This window comes from Salvelinus alpinus, chromosome 7 (genome assembly GCF_045679555.1).
Source record: "Salvelinus alpinus chromosome 7, SLU_Salpinus.1, whole genome shotgun sequence".
Taxonomy (NCBI): Eukaryota; Metazoa; Chordata; class Actinopteri; order Salmoniformes; family Salmonidae; genus Salvelinus; species Salvelinus alpinus.
This window is the reverse complement of record NC_092092.1, coordinates 88,796,049-88,820,816: the sequence shown is the minus strand read 5'-3', so window position 1 is coordinate 88,820,816 and position 24,768 is coordinate 88,796,049. Positions and strand designations below refer to the sequence as shown.

Genomic DNA, 24,768 nt, shown 5'->3' with positions numbered 1-24,768 from the left:
ATAGGATGGTGTGTATAGACAGTAGTTATATAGGATGGTGTGTATAGACTGTAGTTATATAGGATGGTGTGTATAGACAGTATAGACTGTAGTTATATAGGATGGTGTGTATAGACAGTATAGACAGTAGTTTTATAGGATGGTGTGTATAGACAGTAGTTATATAGGATGGTGTGTATAGACAGTATAGACAGTAGTTATATAGGATGGTGTGTATAGACAGTAGTTATATAGGATGGTGTGTATAGACAGTAGTTATATAGGATGGTGTGTTTAGACAGTATAGACAGTAGTTATATAGGATGGTGTGTATAGACAGTAGTTATATAGGATGGTGTGTATAGACAGTAGTTATATAGGATGGTGTGTATAGACAGTATAGACAGTAGTTATATAGGATGGTGTGTATAGACAGTATAGACAGTAGTTATATAGGATGGAGTGTATAAACAGTAGTTATATAGGATGGTGTGTATAGACAGTAGTTATATAGGATGGTGTGTATAGACAGTATAGACAGTAGTTATATAGGATGGTGTGTATAGACAGTAGTTATATAGGATGGTGTGTATAGACAGTAGTTATATAGGATGGTGTGTATAGACAGTAGTTATATAGGATGGTGTGTATAGACTGTATAGACAGTAGTTATATAGGATGGTGTGTATAGACAGTATAGACAGTAGTTATATAGGATGGTGTGTATAGACAGTAGTTATATAGGATGGTGTGTATAGACAGTAGTTATATAGGATGGTGTGTATAGACAGTAGTTATATAGGATGGTGTGTACAGACAGTAGTTATATAGGATGGTGTGTTTAGACAGTATAGATAGTAGTTATATAGGATGGTGTGTATAGACAGTAGTTATATAGGATGGTGTATATAGACAGTAGTTATATAGGATGGTGTGTATAGACAGTAGTTATATAGGATGGTGTGTATGGACAGTAGTTATATAGGATGGTGTGTATAGACAGTAGTTATATAGGATGGTGTGTATAGACAGTAGTTATATAGGATGGTGTGTATAGACAGTAGTTATATAGGTTAGTGTGTATAGACAGTAGTTATATAGCATTGTGTGTTTAGACAGTAGTTATATAGGATGGTGTGTATAGACAGTAGTTATATAGGATGGTGTGTATAGACAGTAGTTATAAAGGATGGTGTGTATAGACAGTATAGACAGTAGTTATATAGGATGGTGTGTATAGACAGTAGTTATATAGGATGGTGTGTATAGACAGTAGTTATATAGGATGGTGTGTATAGACTGTAGTTATATAGGATGGTGTGTATAGACAGTAGTTATATAGGATGGTGTGTATAGACAGTATAGACAGTAGTTATATATGATGGTGTGTATAGACAGTAGTTATATAGGATGGTGTGTATAGACAGTATAGACAGTAGTTATATAGGATGGTGTGTATAGACAGTAGTTATATAGGATGGTGTGTATAGACAGTAGTTATATAGGATGGTGTGTTTAGACAGTATAGACAGTAGTTATATAGGATGGTGTGTATAGACAGTAGTTATATAGGATGGTGTGTATAGACAGTAGTTATATAGGATGGTGTGTATAGACAGTATAGACAGTAGTTATATAGGATGGTGTGTATAGACAGTATAGACAGTAGTTATATAGGATGGAGTGTATAAACAGTAGTTATATAGGATGGTGTGTATAGACAGTAGTTATATAGGATGGTGTGTATAGACAGTATAGACAGTAGTTATATAGGATGGTGTGTATAGACAGTAGTTATATAGGATGGTGTGTATAGACAGTAGTTATATAGGATGGTGTGTATAGACAGTAGTTATATAGGATGGTGTGTATAGACAGTATAGACAGTAGTTATATAGGATGGTGTGTATAGACAGTATAGACAGTAGTTATATAGGATGGTGTGTATAGACAGTAGTTATATAGGATGGTGTGTATAGACAGTAGTTATATAGGATGGTGTGTATAGACAGTAGTTATATAGGATGGTGTGTACAGACAGTAGTTATATAGGATGGTGTGTTTAGACAGTATAGATAGTAGTTATATAGGATGGTGTGTATAGACAGTAGTTATATAGGATGGTGTATATAGACAGTAGTTATATAGGATGGTGTGTATAGACAGTAGTTATATAGGATGGTGTGTATGGACAGTAGTTATATAGGATGGTGTGTATAGACAGTAGTTATATAGGATGGTGTGTATAGACAGTAGTTATATAGGATGGTGTGTATAGACAGTAGTTATATAGGTTAGTGTGTATAGACAGTAGTTATATAGGATTGTGTGTTTAGACAGTAGTTATATAGGATGGTGTGTATAGACAGTAGTTATATAGGATGGTGTGTATAGACAGTAGTTATAAAGGATGGTGTGTATAGACAGTAGTTATATAGGATGGTGTGTATAGACAGTAGTTATATAGGATGGTGTGTATAGACAGTAGTTATATAGGATGGTGTGTATAGACAGTAGTTATATAGGATGGCGTGTATAGACAGTATAGACAGTAGTTATATAGGATGGTGTGTATAGACTGTAGTTATATAGGATGGTGTGTATAGACAGTATAGACAGTAGTTATATATGATGGTGTGTATAGACAGTAGTTATATAGGATGGCGTGTATAGACAGTATAGACAGTAGTTATATAGGATGGTGTGTATAGACTGTAGTTATATAGGATGGTGTGTATAGACAGTATAGACAGTAGTTATATAGGATGGTGTGTTTAGACAGTAATTATATAGGATGGTGTGTATAGACAGTATAGACAGTAGTTATATAGGATAGTGTGTATAGAAAGTAGTTATATAGGATGGTGTGTATAGACAGTAGTTATATAGGATGGTGTGTTTAGACAGTAGTTATATAGGATGGTGTGTATAGACAGTAGTTATATAGGATGGTGTGTTTAGACAGTATAGACAGTAGTTATATAGGATGGTGTGTATAGACAGTAGTTATATAGGATGGTGTGTATAGACAGTAGTTATATAGGATGGTGTGTATAGACAGTAGTTATATAGGATGGTGTGTATAGACAGTGGTTATATAGGATGATGTGTATAGACAGTAGTTATATAGGATGGTGTGTATAGACAGTAGTTATATAGGATGGTGTGTATAGACAGTAGTTATATAGGATGGTGTATATAGACAGTAGTTATATAGGATGGTGTGTATAGACAGTAGTTATATAGGATGGTGTGTATGGACAGTAGTTATATAGGATGGTGTGTATAGACAGTAGTTATATAGGATGGTGTGTATAGACAGTAGTTATATAGGATGGTGTGTATAGACAGTAGTTATATAGGTTAGTGTGTATAGACAGTAGTTATATAGGATTGTGTGTTTAGACAGTAGTTATATAGGATGGTGTGTATAGACAGTAGTTATATAGGATGGTGTGTATAGACAGTAGTTATAAAGGATGGTGTGTATAGACAGTATAGACAGTAGTTATATAGGATGGTGTGTATAGACAGTAGTTATATAGGATGGTGTGTATAGACAGTAGTTATATAGGATGGTGTGTATAGACTGTAGTTATATAGGATGGTGTGTATAGACAGTAGTTATATAGGATGGTGTGTATAGACAGTATAGACAGTAGTTATATATGATGGTGTGTATAGACAGTAGTTATATAGGATGGTGTGTATAGACAGTATAGACAGTAGTTATATAGGATGGTGTGTATAGACAGTAGTTATATAGGATGGTGTGTATAGACAGTAGTTATATAGGATGGTGTGTTTAGACAGTATAGACAGTAGTTATATAGGATGGTGTGTATAGACAGTAGTTATATAGGATGGTGTGTATAGACAGTAGTTATATAGGATGGTGTGTATAGACAGTATAGACAGTAGTTATATAGGATGGTGTGTATAGACAGTATAGACAGTAGTTATATAGGATGGAGTGTATAAACAGTAGTTATATAGGATGGTGTGTATAGACAGTAGTTATATAGGTTGGTGTGTATAGACAGTATAGACAGTAGTTATATAGGATGGTGTGTATAGACAGTAGTTATATAGGATGGTGTGTATAGACAGTAGTTATATAGGATGGTGTGTATAGACAGTAGTTATATAGGATGGTGTGTATAGACAGTATAGACAGTAGTTATATAGGATGGTGTGTATAGACAGTATAGACAGTAGTTATATAGGATGGTGTGTATAGACAGTAGTTATATAGGATGGTGTGTATAGACAGTAGTTATATAGGATGGTGTGTATAGACAGTAGTTATATAGGATGGTGTGTACAGACAGTAGTTATATAGGATGGTGTGTTTAGACAGTATAGATAGTAGTTATATAGGATGGTGTGTATAGACAGTAGTTATATAGGATGGTGTATATAGACAGTAGTTATATAGGATGGTGTGTATAGACAGTAGTTATATAGGATGGTGTGTATGGACAGTAGTTATATAGGATGGTGTGTATAGACAGTAGTTATATAGGATGGTGTGTATAGACAGTAGTTATATAGGATGGTGTGTATAGACAGTAGTTATATAGGTTAGTGTGTATAGACAGTAGTTATATAGGATTGTGTGTTTAGACAGTAGTTATATAGGATGGTGTGTATAGACAGTAGTTATATAGGATGGTGTGTATAGACAGTAGTTATAAAGGATGGTGTGTATAGACAGTAGTTATATAGGATGGTGTGTATAGACAGTAGTTATATAGGATGGTGTGTATAGACAGTAGTTATATAGGATGGTGTGTATAGACAGTAGTTATATAGGATGGCGTGTATAGACAGTATAGACAGTAGTTATATAGGATGGTGTGTATAGACTGTAGTTATATAGGATGGTGTGTATAGACAGTATAGACAGTAGTTATATATGATGGTGTGTATAGACAGTAGTTATATAGGATGGCGTGTATAGACAGTATAGACAGTAGTTATATAGGATGGTGTGTATAGACTGTAGTTATATAGGATGGTGTGTATAGACAGTATAGACAGTAGTTATATAGGATGGTGTGTTTAGACAGTAATTATATAGGATGGTGTGTATAGACAGTATAGACAGTAGTTATATAGGATAGTGTGTATAGAAAGTAGTTATATAGGATGGTGTGTATAGACAGTAGTTATATAGGATGGTGTGTTTAGACAGTAGTTATATAGGATGGTGTGTATAGACAGTAGTTATATAGGATGGTGTGTTTAGACAGTATAGACAGTAGTTATATAGGATGGTGTGTATAGACAGTAGTTATATAGGATGGTGTGTATAGACAGTAGTTATATAGGATGGTGTGTATAGACAGTAGTTATATAGGATGGTGTGTATAGACAGTGGTTATATAGGATGATGTGTATAGACAGTAGTTATATAGGATGGTGTGTATAGACAGTAGTTATATAGGATGGTGTGTATAGACAGTAGTTATATAGGATGGTGTATATAGACAGTAGTTATATAGGATGGTGTGTATAGACAGTAGTTATATAGGATGGTGTGTATGGACAGTAGTTATATAGGATGGTGTGTATAGACAGTAGTTATATAGGATGGTGTGTATAGACAGTAGTTATATAGGATGGTGTGTATAGACAGTAGTTATATAGGTTAGTGTGTATAGACAGTAGTTATATAGGATTGTGTGTTTAGACAGTAGTTATATAGGATGGTGTGTATAGACAGTAGTTATATAGGATGGTGTGTATAGACAGTAGTTATAAAGGATGGTGTGTATAGACAGTATAGACAGTAGTTATATAGGATGGTGTGTATAGACAGTAGTTATATAGGATGGTGTGTATAGACAGTAGTTATATAGGATGGTGTGTATAGACTGTAGTTATATAGGATGGTGTGTATAGACAGTAGTTATATAGGATGGTGTGTATAGACAGTATAGACAGTAGTTATATATGATGGTGTGTATAGACAGTAGTTATATAGGATGGTGTGTATAGACAGTATAGACAGTAGTTATATAGGATGGTGTGTATAGACAGTAGTTATATAGGATGGTGTGTATAGACAGTAGTTATATAGGATGGTGTGTTTAGACAGTATAGACAGTAGTTATATAGGATGGTGTGTATAGACAGTAGTTATATAGGATGGTGTGTATAGACAGTAGTTATATAGGATGGTGTGTATAGACAGTATAGACAGTAGTTATATAGGATGGTGTGTATAGACAGTATAGACAGTAGTTATATAGGATGGAGTGTATAAACAGTAGTTATATAGGATGGTGTGTATAGACAGTAGTTATATAGGATGGTGTGTATAGACAGTATAGACAGTAGTTATATAGGATGGTGTGTATAGACAGTAGTTATATAGGATGGTGTGTATAGACAGTAGTTATATAGGATGGTGTGTATAGACAGTATAGACAGTAGTTATATAGGATGGTGTGTATAGACAGTATAGACAGTAGTTATATAGGATGGTGTGTATAGACAGTAGTTATATAGGATGGTGTGTATAGACAGTAGTTATATAGGATGGTGTGTATAGACAGTAGTTATATAGGATGGTGTGTACAGACAGTAGTTATATAGGATGGTGTGTTTAGACAGTATAGATAGTAGTTATATAGGATGGTGTGTATAGACAGTAGTTATATAGGATGGTGTATATAGACAGTAGTTATATAGGATGGTGTGTATAGACAGTAGTTATATAGGATGGTGTGTATGGACAGTAGTTATATAGGATGGTGTGTATAGACAGTAGTTATATAGGATGGTGTGTATAGACAGTAGTTATATAGGATGGTGTGTATAGACAGTAGTTATATAGGTTAGTGTGTATAGACAGTAGTTATATAGGATTGTGTGTTTAGACAGTAGTTATATAGGATGGTGTGTATAGACAGTAGTTATATAGGATGGTGTGTATAGACAGTAGTTATAAAGGATGGTGTGTATAGACAGTATAGACAGTAGTTATATAGGATGGTGTGTATAGACAGTAGTTATATAGGATGGTGTGTGTATAGACAGTAGTTATATAGGATGGTGTGTATAGACAGTAGTTATATAGGATGGTGTGTATAGACAGTATAGACAGTAGTTATATAGGATGGTGTGTATAGACAGTATAGACAGTAGTTATATAGGATGGTGTGTATAGACAGTAGTTATATAGGATGGTGTGTATAGACAGTAGTTATATAGGATGGTGTGTATAGACAGTAGTTATATAGGATGGTGTGTACAGACAGTAGTTATATAGGATGGTGTGTTTAGACAGTATAGATAGTAGTTATATAGGATGGTGTGTATAGACAGTAGTTATATAGGATGGTGTATATAGACAGTAGTTATATAGGATGGTGTGTATAGACAGTAGTTATATAGGATGGTGTGTATGGACAGTAGTTATATAGGATGGTGTGTATAGACAGTAGTTATATAGGATGGTGTGTATAGACAGTAGTTATATAGGATGGTGTGTATAGACAGTAGTTATATAGGTTAGTGTGTATAGACAGTAGTTATATAGGATTGTGTGTTTAGACAGTAGTTATATAGGATGGTGTGTATAGACAGTAGTTATATAGGATGGTGTGTATAGACAGTAGTTATAAAGGATGGTGTGTATAGACAGTATAGACAGTAGTTATATAGGATGGTGTGTATAGACAGTAGTTATATAGGATGGTGTGTATAGACAGTAGTTATATAGGATGGTGTGTATAGACTGTAGTTATATAGGATGGTGTGTATAGACAGTAGTTATATAGGATGGTGTGTATAGACAGTATAGACAGTAGTTATATATGATGGTGTGTATAGACAGTAGTTATATAGGATGGCGTGTATAGACAGTATAGACAGTAGTTATATAGGATGGTGTGTATAGACTGTAGTTATATAGGATGGTGTGTATAGACAGTATAGACAGTAGTTATATAGGATGGTGTGTATAGACAGTAGTTATATAGGATGGTGTGTATAGACAGTAGTTATATAGGATGGTGTGTATAGACAGTAGTTATATAGGATGGTGTGTATAGACAGTATAGACAGTAGTTATATAGGATGGTGTGTATAGACAGTATAGACAGTAGTTATATAGGATGGTGTGTATAGACAGTAGTTATATAGGATGGTGTGTATAGACAGTAGTTATATAGGATGGTGTGTATAGACAGTAGTTATATAGGATGGTGTGTACAGACAGTAGTTATATAGGATGGTGTGTTTAGACAGTATAGATAGTAGTTATATAGGATGGTGTGTATAGACAGTAGTTATATAGGATGGTGTGTATAGACAGTAGTTATATAGGATGGTGTGTATAGACAGTAGTTATATAGGATGGTGTGTATGGACAGTAGTTATATAGGATGGTGTGTATAGACAGTAGTTATATAGGATGGTGTGTATAGACAGTAGTTATATAGGATGGTGTGTATAGACAGTAGTTATATAGGTTAGTGTGTATAGACAGTAGTTATATAGGATTGTGTGTTTAGACAGTAGTTATATAGGATGGTGTGTATAGACAGTAGTTATATAGGATGGTGTGTATAGACAGTAGTTATAAAGGATGGTGTGTATAGACAGTAGTTATATAGGATGGTGTGTATAGACAGTAGTTATATAGGATGGTGTGTATAGACAGTAGTTATATAGGATGGTGTGTATAGACAGTAGTTATATAGGATGGCGTGTATAGACAGTATAGACAGTAGTTATATAGGATGGTGTGTATAGACTGTAGTTATATAGGATGGTGTGTATAGACAGTATAGACAGTAGTTATATATGATGGTGTGTATAGACAGTAGTTATATAGGATGGCGTGTATAGACAGTATAGACAGTAGTTATATAGGATGGTGTGTATAGACTGTAGTTATATAGGATGGTGTGTATAGACAGTATAGACAGTAGTTATATAGGATGGTGTGTTTAGACAGTAATTATATAGGATGGTGTGTATAGACAGTATAGACAGTAGTTATATAGGATAGTGTGTATAGAAAGTAGTTATATAGGATGGTGTGTATAGACAGTAGTTATATAGGATGGTGTGTTTAGACAGTAGTTATATAGGATGGTGTGTATAGACAGTAGTTATATAGGATGGTGTGTTTAGACAGTATAGACAGTAGTTATATAGGATGGTGTGTATAGACAGTAGTTATATAGGATGGTGTGTATAGACAGTAGTTATATAGGATGGTGTGTATAGACAGTAGTTATATAGGATGGTGTGTATAGACAGTGGTTATATAGGATGATGTGTATAGACAGTAGTTATATAGGATGGTGTGTATAGACAGTAGTTATATAGGATGGTGTGTATAGACAGTAGTTATATAGGATGGTGTATATAGACAGTAGTTATATAGGATGGTGTGTATAGACAGTAGTTATATAGGATGGTGTGTATGGACAGTAGTTATATAGGATGGTGTGTATAGACAGTAGTTATATAGGATGGTGTGTATAGACAGTAGTTATATAGGATGGTGTGTATAGACAGTAGTTATATAGGTTAGTGTGTATAGACAGTAGTTATATAGGATTGTGTGTTTAGACAGTAGTTATATAGGATGGTGTGTATAGACAGTAGTTATATAGGATGGTGTGTATAGACAGTAGTTATAAAGGATGGTGTGTATAGACAGTATAGACAGTAGTTATATAGGATGGTGTGTATAGACAGTAGTTATATAGGATGGTGTGTATAGACAGTAGTTATATAGGATGGTGTGTATAGACTGTAGTTATATAGGATGGTGTGTATAGACAGTAGTTATATAGGATGGTGTGTATAGACAGTATAGACAGTAGTTATATATGATGGTGTGTATAGACAGTAGTTATATAGGATGGTGTGTATAGACAGTATAGACAGTAGTTATATAGGATGGTGTGTATAGACAGTAGTTATATAGGATGGTGTGTATAGACAGTAGTTATATAGGATGGTGTGTTTAGACAGTATAGACAGTAGTTATATAGGATGGTGTGTATAGACAGTAGTTATATAGGATGGTGTGTATAGACAGTAGTTATATAGGATGGTGTGTATAGACAGTATAGACAGTAGTTATATAGGATGGTGTGTATAGACAGTATAGACAGTAGTTATATAGGATGGAGTGTATAAACAGTAGTTATATAGGATGGTGTGTATAGACAGTAGTTATATAGGATGGTGTGTATAGACAGTATAGACAGTAGTTATATAGGATGGTGTGTATAGACAGTAGTTATATAGGATGGTGTGTATAGACAGTAGTTATATAGGATGGTGTGTATAGACAGTATAGACAGTAGTTATATAGGATGGTGTGTATAGACAGTATAGACAGTAGTTATATAGGATGGTGTGTATAGACAGTAGTTATATAGGATGGTGTGTATAGACAGTAGTTATATAGGATGGTGTGTATAGACAGTAGTTATATAGGATGGTGTGTACAGACAGTAGTTATATAGGATGGTGTGTTTAGACAGTATAGATAGTAGTTATATAGGATGGTGTGTATAGACAGTAGTTATATAGGATGGTGTATATAGACAGTAGTTATATAGGATGGTGTGTATAGACAGTAGTTATATAGGATGGTGTGTATGGACAGTAGTTATATAGGATGGTGTGTATAGACAGTAGTTATATAGGATGGTGTGTATAGACAGTAGTTATATAGGATGGTGTGTATAGACAGTAGTTATATAGGTTAGTGTGTATAGACAGTAGTTATATAGGATTGTGTGTTTAGACAGTAGTTATATAGGATGGTGTGTATAGACAGTAGTTATATAGGATGGTGTGTATAGACAGTAGTTATAAAGGATGGTGTGTATAGACAGTATAGACAGTAGTTATATAGGATGGTGTGTATAGACAGTAGTTATATAGGATGGTGTGTGTATAGACAGTAGTTATATAGGATGGTGTGTATAGACAGTAGTTATATAGGATGGTGTGTATAGACAGTATAGACAGTAGTTATATAGGATGGTGTGTATAGACAGTATAGACAGTAGTTATATAGGATGGTGTGTATAGACAGTAGTTATATAGGATGGTGTGTATAGACAGTAGTTATATAGGATGGTGTGTATAGACAGTAGTTATATAGGATGGTGTGTACAGACAGTAGTTATATAGGATGGTGTGTTTAGACAGTATAGATAGTAGTTATATAGGATGGTGTGTATAGACAGTAGTTATATAGGATGGTGTATATAGACAGTAGTTATATAGGATGGTGTGTATAGACAGTAGTTATATAGGATGGTGTGTATGGACAGTAGTTATATAGGATGGTGTGTATAGACAGTAGTTATATAGGATGGTGTGTATAGACAGTAGTTATATAGGATGGTGTGTATAGACAGTAGTTATATAGGTTAGTGTGTATAGACAGTAGTTATATAGGATTGTGTGTTTAGACAGTAGTTATATAGGATGGTGTGTATAGACAGTAGTTATATAGGATGGTGTGTATAGACAGTAGTTATAAAGGATGGTGTGTATAGACAGTATAGACAGTAGTTATATAGGATGGTGTGTATAGACAGTAGTTATATAGGATGGTGTGTATAGACAGTAGTTATATAGGATGGTGTGTATAGACTGTAGTTATATAGGATGGTGTGTATAGACAGTAGTTATATAGGATGGTGTGTATAGACAGTATAGACAGTAGTTATATATGATGGTGTGTATAGACAGTAGTTATATAGGATGGCGTGTATAGACAGTATAGACAGTAGTTATATAGGATGGTGTGTATAGACTGTAGTTATATAGGATGGTGTGTATAGACAGTATAGACAGTAGTTATATAGGATGATGTGTATAGACAGTAGTTATATAGGATGGTGTGTATAGACAGTAGTTATATAGGATGGTGTGTATAGACAGTAGTTTTATAGGATGGTGTGTATAGACAGTAGTTATATAGGATGGAGTGTATAGACAGTAGTTATATAGGATGGTGTGTTTAGATAGTATAGACAGTAGTTATATAGGATGGTGTGTATAGACAGTAGTTATATAGGGTGGTGTGTATAGACAGTAGTTATATAGGATGGTGTGTTTAGACAGTATAGACAGTAGTTATATAGGATGGTGTGTATAGACAGTAGTTATATAGGATGGTGTGTATAGACAGTAGTTATATAGGATGGTGTGTATGGACAGTAGTTATATAGGATGGTGTGTATAGAAAGTAGTTATATAGGATGGTGTGTATAGACAGTAGTTATATAGGATGGTGTGTATAGACAGTAGTTATATAGGTTAGTGTGTATAGACAGTAGTTATATAGGATGGTGTGTATAGACAGTAGTTATATAGGATGGTGTGTATAGACAGTAGTTATATAGGTTACTGTGTCTAGACAGTAGTTATATAGGATGGTGTGTATAGACAGTATAGACAGTAGTTATATATGATGGAGTGTATAGACAGTAGTTATATAGGATGGTGTGTATAGACAGTCGTTATATAGGATGGTGTGTATAGACAGTATAGACAGTAGTTATATAGGATGGTGTGTATAGACAGTAGTTATATAGGATGGTGTGTATAGACAGTAGTTATAAAGGATGGTGTGTATAGACAGTATAGACAGTAGTTATATAGGATGGTGTGTATAGACAGTAGTTATATAGGATGGTGTGTATAGACAGTAGTTATACAGGATGGTGTGTATAGACAGTAGTTATATAGGATGGTGTGTATAGACAGTAGTTATATAGGATGGTGTGTATAGACAGTATAGACAGTAGTTATATAGGATGGTGTGTATAGACTGTAGTTATATAGGATGGTGTGTATAGACAGTATAGACAGTAGTTATATAGGATGGTGTGTATAGACAGTAGTTATATAGGATGGTGTGTTTAGACAGTAGTTATATAGGATGGTGTGTATAGACTGTAGTTATATAGGATGGTGTGTATAGACAGTATAGACAGTAGTTATATAGGATGGTGTGTTTAGACTGTAGTTATATAGGATGGTGTGTATAGACAGTATAGACAGTAGTTATATAGGATGGTGTGTATAGACAGTAGTTATATAGGATGGTGTGTTTAGACAGTAGTTATATAGGATGGAGTGTATAGACAGTAGTTATATAGGATGGTGTGTATAGACTGTAGTTATAATAGGATGGTGTGTAGACAGTATAGACAGTAGTTATATAGGATGGTGTGTATAGACTGTAGTTATAATAGGATGGTGTGTATAGACAGTATAGACAGTAGTTATATAGGATGGTGTGTATAGACAGTAGTTATATAGGATGATGTGTATAGACAGTATAGACAGTAGTTATATAGGATGGTGTGTATAGACAGTATAGACAGTAGTTATATAGGATGGTGTGTATAGACAGTATAGACAGTAGTTATATATGATGGTGTGTATAGACAGTGGTTATATAGGATGGTGTGTATAGACAGTGGTTATATAGGATGGTGTGTATAGACAGTAGTTATATAGGATGGTGTGTATAGACAGTAGTTATATAGGATAGTGTGTATAGACAGTAGTTATATAGGATGGTGTGTATAGACAGTAGTTATATAGGATGGTGTGTATAGACAGTGGTTATATAGGATGGTGTGTATAGACAGTAGTTATATAGGATGGTGTGTATAGACAGTAGTTATATAGGATAGTGTGTATAGACAGTATAGACAGTAGTTATATATGATGGTGTGTATAGACAGTGGTTATATAGGATGGTGTGTATAGACAGTGGTTATATAGGATGGTGTGTATAGACAGTAGTTATATAGGATGGTGTGTATAGACAGTAGTTATATAGGATAGTGTGTATAGACAGTATAGACAGTAGTTATATAGGATGGTGAGTATAGACAGTAGTTATATAGGATGGTGTGTACAGACAGTAGTTATATAGGATGGTGTGTTTAGACAGTATAGATAGTAGTTATATAGGATGGTGTGTATAGACAGTAGTTATATAGGATGGTGTATATAGACAGTAGTTATATAGGATGGTGTGTATAGACAGTAGTTATATAGGATGGTGTGTATGGACAGTAGTTATATAGGATGGTGTGTATAGACAGTAGTTATATAGGATGGTGTGTATAGACAGTAGTTATATAGGATGGTGTGTATAGACAGTAGTTATATAGGTTAGTGTGTATAGACAGTAGTTATATAGGATTGTGTGTTTAGACAGTAGTTATATAGGATGGTGTGTATAGACAGTAGTTATATAGGATGGTGTGTATAGACAGTAGTTATAAAGGATGGTGTGTATAGACAGTATAGACAGTAGTTATATAGGATGGTGTGTATAGACAGTAGTTATATAGGATGGTGTGTATAGACAGTAGTTATATAGGATGGTGTGTATAGACTGTAGTTATATAGGATGGTGTGTATAGACAGTAGTTATATAGGATGGTGTGTATAGACAGTATAGACAGTAGTTATATATGATATTGTGTATAGACAGTAGTTATATTGGATGGCGTGTATAGACAGTATAGACAGTAGTTATATAGGATGGTGTGTATAGACTGTAGTTATATAGGATGGTGTGTATAGACAGTATAGACAGTAGTTATATAGGATGGTGTGTTTAGACAGTAATTATATAGGATGGTGTGTATAGACAGTATAGACAGTAGTTATATAGGATAGTGTGTATAGAAAGTAGTTATATAGGATGGTGTGTATAGACAGTAGTTATATAGGATGGTGTGTTTAGACAGTAGTTATATAGGATGGTGTGTATAGACAGTAGTTATATAGGATGGTGTGTTTAGACAGTATAGACAGTAGTTATATAGGATGGTGTGTATAGACAGTAGTTATATAGGATGGTGTGTATAGACAGTAGTTATATAGGATGGTGTGTATAGACAGTAGTTATATAGGATGGTGTGTATAGACAGTGGTTATATAGGATGATGTGTATAGACAGTAGTTATATAGGATGGTGTGTATAGACAGTAGTTATATAGGATGGTGTGTATAGACAGTAGTTATATAGGATGGTGTGTATAGACAGTAGTTATATAGGATGGTGTGTATAGACAGTGGTTATATAGGATGATGTGTATAGACAGTAGTTATATAGGATGGTGTGTATAGACAGTAGTTATATAGGATGGTGTGTATAGACAGTAGTTTTTTAGGATGGTGTGTATAGACAGTAGTTATATAGGATGGAGTGTATAGACAGTAGTTATATAGGATGGTGTGTATAGACAGTAGTTATATAGGGTGGTGTGTATAGACAGTAGTTATATAGGATGGTGTGTTTAGACAGTATAGACAGTAGTTATATAGGATGGTGTGTATAGACAGTAGTTATATAGGATGGTGTGTATAGACAGTAGTTATATAGGATGGTGTGTATGGACAGTAGTTATATAGGATGGTGTGTATAGACAGTAGTTATATAGGATGGTGTGTATAGACAGTAGTTATATAGGATGGTGTGTATAGACAGTAGTTATATAGGGTGGTGTGTATAGACAGTAGTTATATAGGATGGTGTGTTTAGACAGTATAGACAGTAGTTATATAGGATGGTGTGTATAGACAGTAGTTATATAGGATGGTGTGTATAGACAGTAGTTATATAGGATGGTGTGTATGGACAGTAGTTATATAGGATGGTGTGTATAGACAGTAGTTATATAGGATGGTGTGTATAGACAGTAGTTATATAGGATGGTGTGTATAGACAGTAGTTATATAGGTTAGTGTGTATAGACAGTAGTTATATAGGATGGTGTGTATAGACAGTAGTTATATAGGATGGTGTGTATAGACAGTAGTTATATAGGTTAGTGTGTCTAGACAGTAGTTATATAGGATGGTGTGTATAGACAGTATAGACAGTAGTTATATATGATGGAGTGTATAGACAGTAGTTATATAGGATGGTGTGTATAGACAGTCGTTATATAGGATGGTGTGTATAGACAGTATAGACAGTAGTTATATAGGATGGTGTGTATAGACAGTAGTTATATAGGATGGTGTGTATAGACAGTAGTTATAAAGGATGGTGTGTATAGACAGTATAGACAGTAGTTATATAGGATGGTGTGTATAGACAGTAGTTATATAGGATGGTGTGTATAGACAGTAGTTATACAGGATGGTGTGTATAGACAGTAGTTATATAGGATGGTGTGTATAGACAGTAGTTATATAGGATGGTGTGTATAGACAGTATAGACAGTAGTTATATAGGATGGTGTGTATAGACTGTAGTTATATAGGATGGTGTGTATAGACAGTATAGACAGTAGTTATATAGGATGGTGTGTATAGACAGTAGTTATATAGGATGGTGTGTTTAGACAGTAGTTATATAGGATGGTGTGTATAGACTGTAGTTATATAGGATGGTGTGTATAGACAGTATAGACAGTAGTTATATAGGATGGTGTGTTTAGACTGTAGTTATATAGGATGGTGTGTATAGACAGTATAGACAGTAGTTATATAGGATGGTGTGTATAGACAGTAGTTATATAGGATGGTGTGTTTAGACAGTAGTTATATAGGATGGAGTGTATAGACAGTAGTTATATAGGATGGTGTGTATAGACTGTAGTTATAATAGGATGGTGTGTAGACAGTATAGACAGTAGTTATATAGGATGGTGTGTATAGACTGTAGTTATAATAGGATGGTGTGTATAGACAGTATAGACAGTAGTTATATAGGATGGTGTGTATAGACAGTAGTTATATAGGATGATGTGTATAGACAGTATAGACAGTAGTTATATAGGATGGTGTGTATAGACAGTATAGACAGTAGTTATATAGGATGGTGTGTATAGACAGTATAGACAGTAGTTATATATGATGGTGTGTATAGACAGTGGTTATATAGGATGGTGTGTATAGACAGTGGTTATATAGGATGGTGTGTATAGACAGTAGTTATATAGGATGGTGTGTATAGACAGTAGTTATATAGGATAGTGTGTATAGACAGTAGTTATATAGGATGGTGTGTATAGACAGTAGTTATATAGGATGGTGTGTATAGACAGTGGTTATATAGGATGGTGTGTATAGACAGTAGTTATATAGGATGGTGTGTATAGACAGTAGTTATATAGGATAGTGTGTATAGACAGTATAGACAGTAGTTATATATGATGGTGTGTATAGACAGTGGTTATATAGGATGGTGTGTATAGACAGTGGTTATATAGGATGGTGTGTATAGACAGTAGTTATATAGGATGGTGTGTATAGACAGTAGTTATATAGGATAGTGTGTATAGACAGTATAGACAGTAGTTATATAGGATGGTGAGTATAGACTGTAGTTATAATAGGATGGTGTGTATAGACAGTATAGACAGTAGTTACATAGGATGGTGTGTATAGACAGTGGTTATACAGGATGGTGTGTATAGACAGTGGTTATATAGGATGGTGTGTATAGACAGTAGTTATATAGGATGGTGTGTATAGACAGTATAGACAGTAGTTATATAGGATGGTGTGTATAGACAGTATAGACAGTAGTTATATAGGATGGTGTGTATAGACAGTAGTTATATAGGATGGTGTGTATAGACAGTAGTTATATAGGATGGTGTGTACAGACAGGATGGACAGTATATGAGTAGAAAAGGTGTGTACAGCAGTAGTTATATATGTTGAACCAGGACTAGAATACAGTATATTCATATAGTGTGTCAAAAATGATGTAAAGATGATTAAAGTGACTTCTATTCTGTCTATGTACATAGGGCAGCAGCCTCTACGGTGCAGGGTTGAGTAACCGGGTGGTCGCCGGCTAGTGATGGCTGTTTAACAGTCAGATGGCCTTGAGATAGAAGCTGTTTTTCAGTCTCTTGGTCCCAGCTTTGATGCACCTGTACTGGCCTCGCTTTTTGGATGGTAGCGGTGTGAACAGGCAGTGGCTCGGGTGGCTGAGCTCCCTGATGATCTTCTAATCTAATTTTATTTGTAACTTGCGTCGAATACAACAGGTGTAGGACTTACCGTGAAATTCTTACTACAAGCCAACCACGCAGTTAAGAAAAATAAAGAAATAAATAAAAGTAAACTTTATTTTTTTTTTACAATAAAATAACAATAACGAGGCTATATACAAGGGGTACCGGTACCGAATAAATGTGTGGGGGAACACGTTAGTCGAGGTAATTTGTACATGTAGGAAGGGGTGAAGTGACTATGCATAGATAATAAACAGCGAGTAGCAACAGTGTGAAAACAAGGGGGGGGGGGGGTCAATTCAAATAGTACCTTCCTGCGACACCAGGTGCTGTAGATGTCCTGGAGGGCAGGTAGTTTGCTCCCGGTGATGCTTTGGGCAGACCTCACCACCCTCTGGAGAGCCCTGCTGTTGCGGACGGTGCAGTTGCCGTACCAGGCTGTGATACAGCCCGACAGGATGCTCTCAATGGTGCATCTGTAAAGGTTTGTGAGGGTTTTAGGTGACAAGCCAAATTGCTTTAGCCTCTTGAGGTTGAGGAGGCGCTGTTGTGCCTAGTTCACCGCACTGTCTGTGTGAAGGGACCATTTCAGGTTGTCTGTGATGTGCACACCGAGGAACCTGAGGCTATTGCCCCTCTCCACTGCGGCCCCGTCGATGGGATAGGGTCGTGCTCTCTCTGCTATCTCATGAAGTCCCCGATCAGTTCCTTCATTTTGTTGACGTTGAGTGAGAGGTTGTTTTCCTGGCACCACTCCAACAGGGCTCTAACCTCCTCCCTGTAGGATGCCTCATTGTTGGTAATCAGGCCTACTACTGTCGTGTCGTCTGCAATCTTGATGATTGATTTGGAGGGGTGAGTGGCCACGCAGTCATGGGTGAACAGGGAGTACAGGAGGGGGCTGAGCACGCACCCTTGTGGTGCCCCAGTGTTGAGGATGAGCGAAGTGGAGATGTTGTTTCCTACCTTCACCACCTGGGGGGGGGCGGCCTGTCAGGAAGTCCAGGACCCAGTTGCACAGAGAGGGCTTCAGACCCAGTGACTCAGTTGGAGGGCACCATGGTGTTGAAAGCTAAGCTGTAATAGTAAACCATTTAGGACAGACTCCACTACTGTATATAGGTAGTAGTAAACCATTTAGGACAGACTCCACTACTGTATATAGGGACTAGTAAACCATTTAGTACAGACTCCACTACTGTATATAGGTAATAGTAAACCATTTAGGACAGACTCCACTACTGTATATAGGTAATAGTAAACCATTTAGGACAGACTCCACTACTGTATATAGGGTCTAGTAAACCATGTAGGACAGACTCCACTACTGTATATAGGGACTAGTAAACCATTTAGGACAGACTCCACTACTGTATATAGGGACTAGTAAACCATTTAGAACAGACTCCACTACTGTATATAGGGACTAGTAAACCATTTAGGACAGACTCCACTACTGTATATAGGGACTAGTAAACCATTTAGGACAGACTCCACTACTGTATATAGGTAATAGTAAACCATTTAGACCAGACTCCACTACTGTATATAGGTAATAGTAAACCATTTAGAACAGACTCCACTACTGTATATAGGGACTAGTAAACCATTTAGAACAGACTCCACTACTGTATATAGGGTCTAGTAAACCATTTAGGACAGACTCCACTACTGTATATAGGGACTAGTAAACCATTTAGGACAGACTCCACTACTGTATATAGGTAATAGTAAACCATTGAGGACAGACTCCACTACTGTATATAGGTAATAGTAAACCATTTAGGACAGACTCCACTACTGTATATAGGGACTAGTAAACCATTTAGTACAGACTCCACTACTGTATATAGGGACTAGTAAACCATTTAGGACAGACTCCACTACTGTATATAGGTAATAGTAAACCATTTAGTACAGACTCCACTACTGTATATAGGGACTAGTAAACCATTTAGGACAGACTCCACTACTGTATATAGGTAATAGTAAACCATTTAGGACAGACTCCACTACTGTATATAGGGACTAGTAAACCATTTAGAACAGACTCCACTACTGTATATAGGTAGTAGTAAACCATTTAGGACAGACTCCACTACTGTATATAGGTAATAGTAAACCATTTAGGACAGACTCCACTACTGTATATAGGTAATAGTAAACCATTTAGGACACACACACACACACACACACACACACACACACACACACACACACACACACACACACACACACACACACACACACACACACACACACACACACACACATATATATATCCTGACTAGTCTCCCAGTCCCTGCCGCTGAAAAACATCCCCACAGCACGATGCTGCTGCCACCTGCTTCACCGTAGGGATGTTGCCAGGTTTCCTCCAGACGTGACGCTTGGCATTCAAGCCAAAGAGTTCAATCTTGGTTTCATCAGACCAGAGAATCTTGTTCCTAATTGTCTGAGAGTCCTTTAGATTCTTTAGGTGCCTTTTGGTAAACTCCAGGCGGGCTGTCATGTGCCTTTTACTGAGGATGGGCTTCCGTCTGGCCACTCTACCATAAAGGCCTGATTGGTAGGGTGCTGCAGACATGGTTGTCCTTCTGGAAGGTTCTCCCATCTCCACAGAGGAACTCTGGAGCTCTGTCAGAGTGACCATCGGGTTCTTGGTCACCTCCCTGACCAAGGCCCTTCTCCCCCGATTGCTCAGTTTGGTCAGCTCTAGGAAGAGTCTTGGTGGTTCCAATCTTCTTCCATGTAAGAATGATGGAGGCCACTGTGTTCTTGGGGACTTTCAGTGCTGCAGAATATTTTTGGTACACTTCCCCAGATCTGTGCCTCGACACAATCCTGTCTCGGAGTTCTACGGACAATTTCTTTGACCTCATGTCTTGGTTTTTGCTCTGACATGCACTGTCAACTGTGGGACCTATAAACAGGCATGTGCCTTTCCAAATAATTTACAATACCTTGAATTTACCACAGGTGGACTCTATTTAAGTTGTAGAAACATCTCAAGGATGAGCTCAATTGAGTCTCATAGCAAAAAATGTCTAAAAAACTGTTTTTGCTTTGTCATTATGGGGTATTGTGGTGTCATTATGGGGTATTGTGATGTCATTATGTGGTATTGTGATGTCATTAGGGGGTATTGTGATGTCATTATGTGGTATTGTGATGTCATTATGTGGTATTGTGATGTCATTATGAGGTATTGTGATGTCATTATGGGGTGTTGTGTGTAGATTGGATTAAATAATAAACAATTCCTCATCATTTTAGATTAAGTCTGTAATGTAACAAAATGTGGATTAAGTGAAGGGGTGTGACTACTTTCCGAATGCCCTGTGTGTGTGTGTATCTCTATATCTTTATATTTTACAGCCCTGAGCTAGCTACGTGTAACATAATGAATAACATTTGATAGCTTTGGTCGGTGCATCCTGTCTGGTTGAGTTCCTGTTCAGCGTGACACTAAGGGGGTTTGACAGAGCCGAAATGCAGAGCTGTTTAAACCAATACACAGTAACTGAGCTTTGTGGGAATCTGTTCCTCATCAAATCAGTGTTTTGAGTGTCAGCGTCCAATCATATGACTTTGTTTTGTTCCCTCAGGGTTGGTGATTGGCTATTCTATGACTCCGCCCACCCTTGACAGCCCCAAAGAAGACCTTGTGATCCACGCAGATGAAACACTGACCATTACATGCAGGTAGAGTACTGTCTCTCTGTGTCTCTGACCATTACATGCAGGTAGAGTACTGTCTCTCTGTCCATTACATGCAGGTAGAGTACTGTCTCTCTGACCATTACATGCAGGTAGTACCGTGTCTCTGTGTGTCTGACCATTACATGCAGGTAGAGGACTGTGTCTCTGTGTGTCTGACCATTACATGCAGGTAGAGGACTGTCTCTCTGACCATTACATGCAGGTAGAGGACTGTGTCTCTGTGTGTCTGACCATTACATGCAGGTAGAGGACTGTCTCTCTGACCATTACATGCAGGTAGAGTACTGTCTCTCTGACCATTACATGCAGGTAGAGGACTGTCTCTCTGACCATTACATGCAGGTAGAGTACTGTCTCTCTGACCATTACATGCAGGTAGAGGACTGTCTCTCTGACCATTACATGCAGGTAGAGTACTGTGTCTCTGTGTGTCTGTCCATTACATGCAGGTAGAGGACTGTGTCTCTGTGTGTCTGACCATTACATGCAGGTAGAGGACTGTCTCTCTGACCATTACATGCAGGTAGAGTACTGTCTCTCTGACCATTCCATGCAGGTAGAGGACTGTCTCTCTGACCATTACATGCAGGTAGAGTACTGTGTCTCTGTGTGTCTGACCATTACATGCAGGTAGAGGACTGTCTCTCTGACCATTACATGCAGGTAGAGTACTGTCTCTCTGACCATTACATGCAGGTAGAGGACTGTCTCTCTGACCATTACATGCAGGTAGAGTACTGTGTCTCTGTGTGTCTGACCATTACATGCAGGTAGAGGACTGTCTCTCTGACCATTACATGCAGGTAGAGGACTGTGTCTCTGTGTCTCTGACCATTACATGCAGGTAGAGTACTGTGTCTCTGTCTCTCTGACCATTACATGCAGGTAGAGGACTGTGTCTCTGTGTCTCTGACCATTACATGCAGGTAGAGTAGTGTGTCTCTGTGTCTCTGTCCATTACATGCAGGTAGAGTACTGTGTCTCTGTGTCTCTGTCCATTACATGCAGGTAGAGGACTGTGTCTCTGTGTCTCTGACCATTACATGCAGGTAGAGGACTGTGTCTCTGTGTCTCTGTCCATTACATGCAGGTAGAGTACTGTGTCTCTGTGTCTCTGTCCATTACATGCAGGTAGAGGACCGTGTCTCTGTGTCTCTGACCATTACATGCAGGTAGAGGACTGTGTCTCTGTGTCTCTGACCATTACATGCAGGTAGAGTAGTGTGTCTCTGTGTCTCTGACCATTACATGCAGGTAGAGGACTGTGTCTCTGTGTCTCTGACCATTACATGCAGGTAGAGGACTGTGTCTCTGTCCATTACATGCAGGTAGAGGACTGTGTCTCTGTGTCTCTGTCCATTACATGCAGGTAGAGGACTGTGTCTCTGTCTCTCTGACCATTACATGCAGGTAGAGGACTGTGTCTCTGTGTCTCTGACCATTACATGCAGGTAGAGGACTGTGTCTCTGTCCATTACATGCAGGTAGAGGACTGTGTCTCTGTGTCTCTGACCATTACATGCAGGTAGAGGACTGTGTCTCTGTGTCTCTGACCATTACATGCAGGTAGAGGACTGTGTCTCTGACCATTACATGCAGGTAGAGGACTGTCTCTCTGTCCATTACATGCAGGTAGAGGACTGTGTCTCTGTGTCTCTGACCATTACATGCAGGTAGAGGACCGTGTCTCTGTGTCTCTGACCATTACATGCAGGTAGAGGACTGTGTCTCTGTGTCTCTGACCATTACATGCAGGTAGAGGACCGTGTCTCTGTGTCTCTGACCATTACATGCAGGTAGAGGACTGTGTCTCTGTGTCTCTGTCCATTACATGCAGGTAGAGTACTGTGTCTCTGTGTCTCTGACCATTACATGCAGGTAGAGGACTGTGTCTCTGTGTCTCTGACCATTACATGCAGGTAGAGGACTGTGTCTCTGTGTCTCTGACCATTACATGCAGGCTTTGATCATGTGTTAAAGCTGTGTAGTGTGTCTCTGACCATTACATGCAGGCTTTGATCATGTGTTAAAGCTGTGTAGTGTGCCTATGTCCAGAGGAAACGCTCTCTTAACTCTTAACAGTGTTCAATTTAAACAACTTAAACCCAATAGAAAAGATAATGGACCTGTAAGGTACAGTTGAAGTCGGAAGTTTACATACACTTAGGTTGGAGTCATTAAAACTCGTTTTTCAACCACTCCACAAATTTCTTGTTAACAAACGATAGTTTTGGCAAGTCGGTTAGGACATCTACTTTGTGCATGACACGTCATTTTTCCAACAATTGTTTACAGACAGATTATTTCACTTATTATTCACTGTATCACAATTCCAGTGGGTCAGAAGTTTACATACACTAAGTTGACTGTGTCTTTAAACAGCTTGGAAAATTCCAGAAAATGATGTCATGGCTTTAGAAGCTTCTGATAGGCTAATTGACATCGTTTGAGTCAATTGGAGGTGTACCTGTGGATGTATTTCAAGGCCTACCTTCAAAATCAGTGCCTCTTTGCTCGACATCATGGGAAAATCAAAAGAAATCAGCCAAGACCTCAAGAAAATAATTGTAGACCTCCACAAGTCTGGTTCATCCTTGGGAGAAATTTCCAAACGCCTGAAAGTACCACGTTCATCTGTACAAACAATAGTATGCAAGTATAAACACCATGGGACCACGCAGCCGTCATACCGCTTAGGAAGGAGACGCGTTCTGTCTCCTAGAGATTAACGTACTTTGGTGCAAAAAGTGCAAATCAATCCCAGAACAACAGCAAAGGACCTTGTGAAGATGCTGTAGGAAACAGGTACAAAGTATCTATATCCACAGTAAAACGAGTCCTATATCAACATAACCTGAAAGGCCGCTCAGCAAGGAAGAAGCCACTGCTCCAAAACCGCCATAAAAAAGCCAGACTGGTTTGCAACTGCACATGGGGACAAAGATTGTACTTTTTGGAGAAATGTCCTCTGGTCTGATGAAACAAAAATAGAACTGTTTGGCCATAATGACCATTGTTATGTTTGGAGGAAAAAGGGGGAGGCTTGCAAGCCGAAGAACAC

General features: G+C 37.2%; 1 protein-coding gene across 1 annotated transcript in view; it reads left to right on the top strand.

The window, feature by feature from the left end:
* The window catches only part of flt4 (fms related receptor tyrosine kinase 4), a 217,216-nt gene that overhangs the window by 45,559 nt on the left and 146,889 nt on the right, over positions 1-24,768 (top strand). The window contains exon 2 of the mRNA XM_071412054.1: positions 21,593-21,689. Coding sequence (XP_071268155.1) covers positions 21,593-21,689 — 97 coding nt within the window. The remainder of the gene's footprint in view (positions 1-21,592; positions 21,690-24,768) is intronic.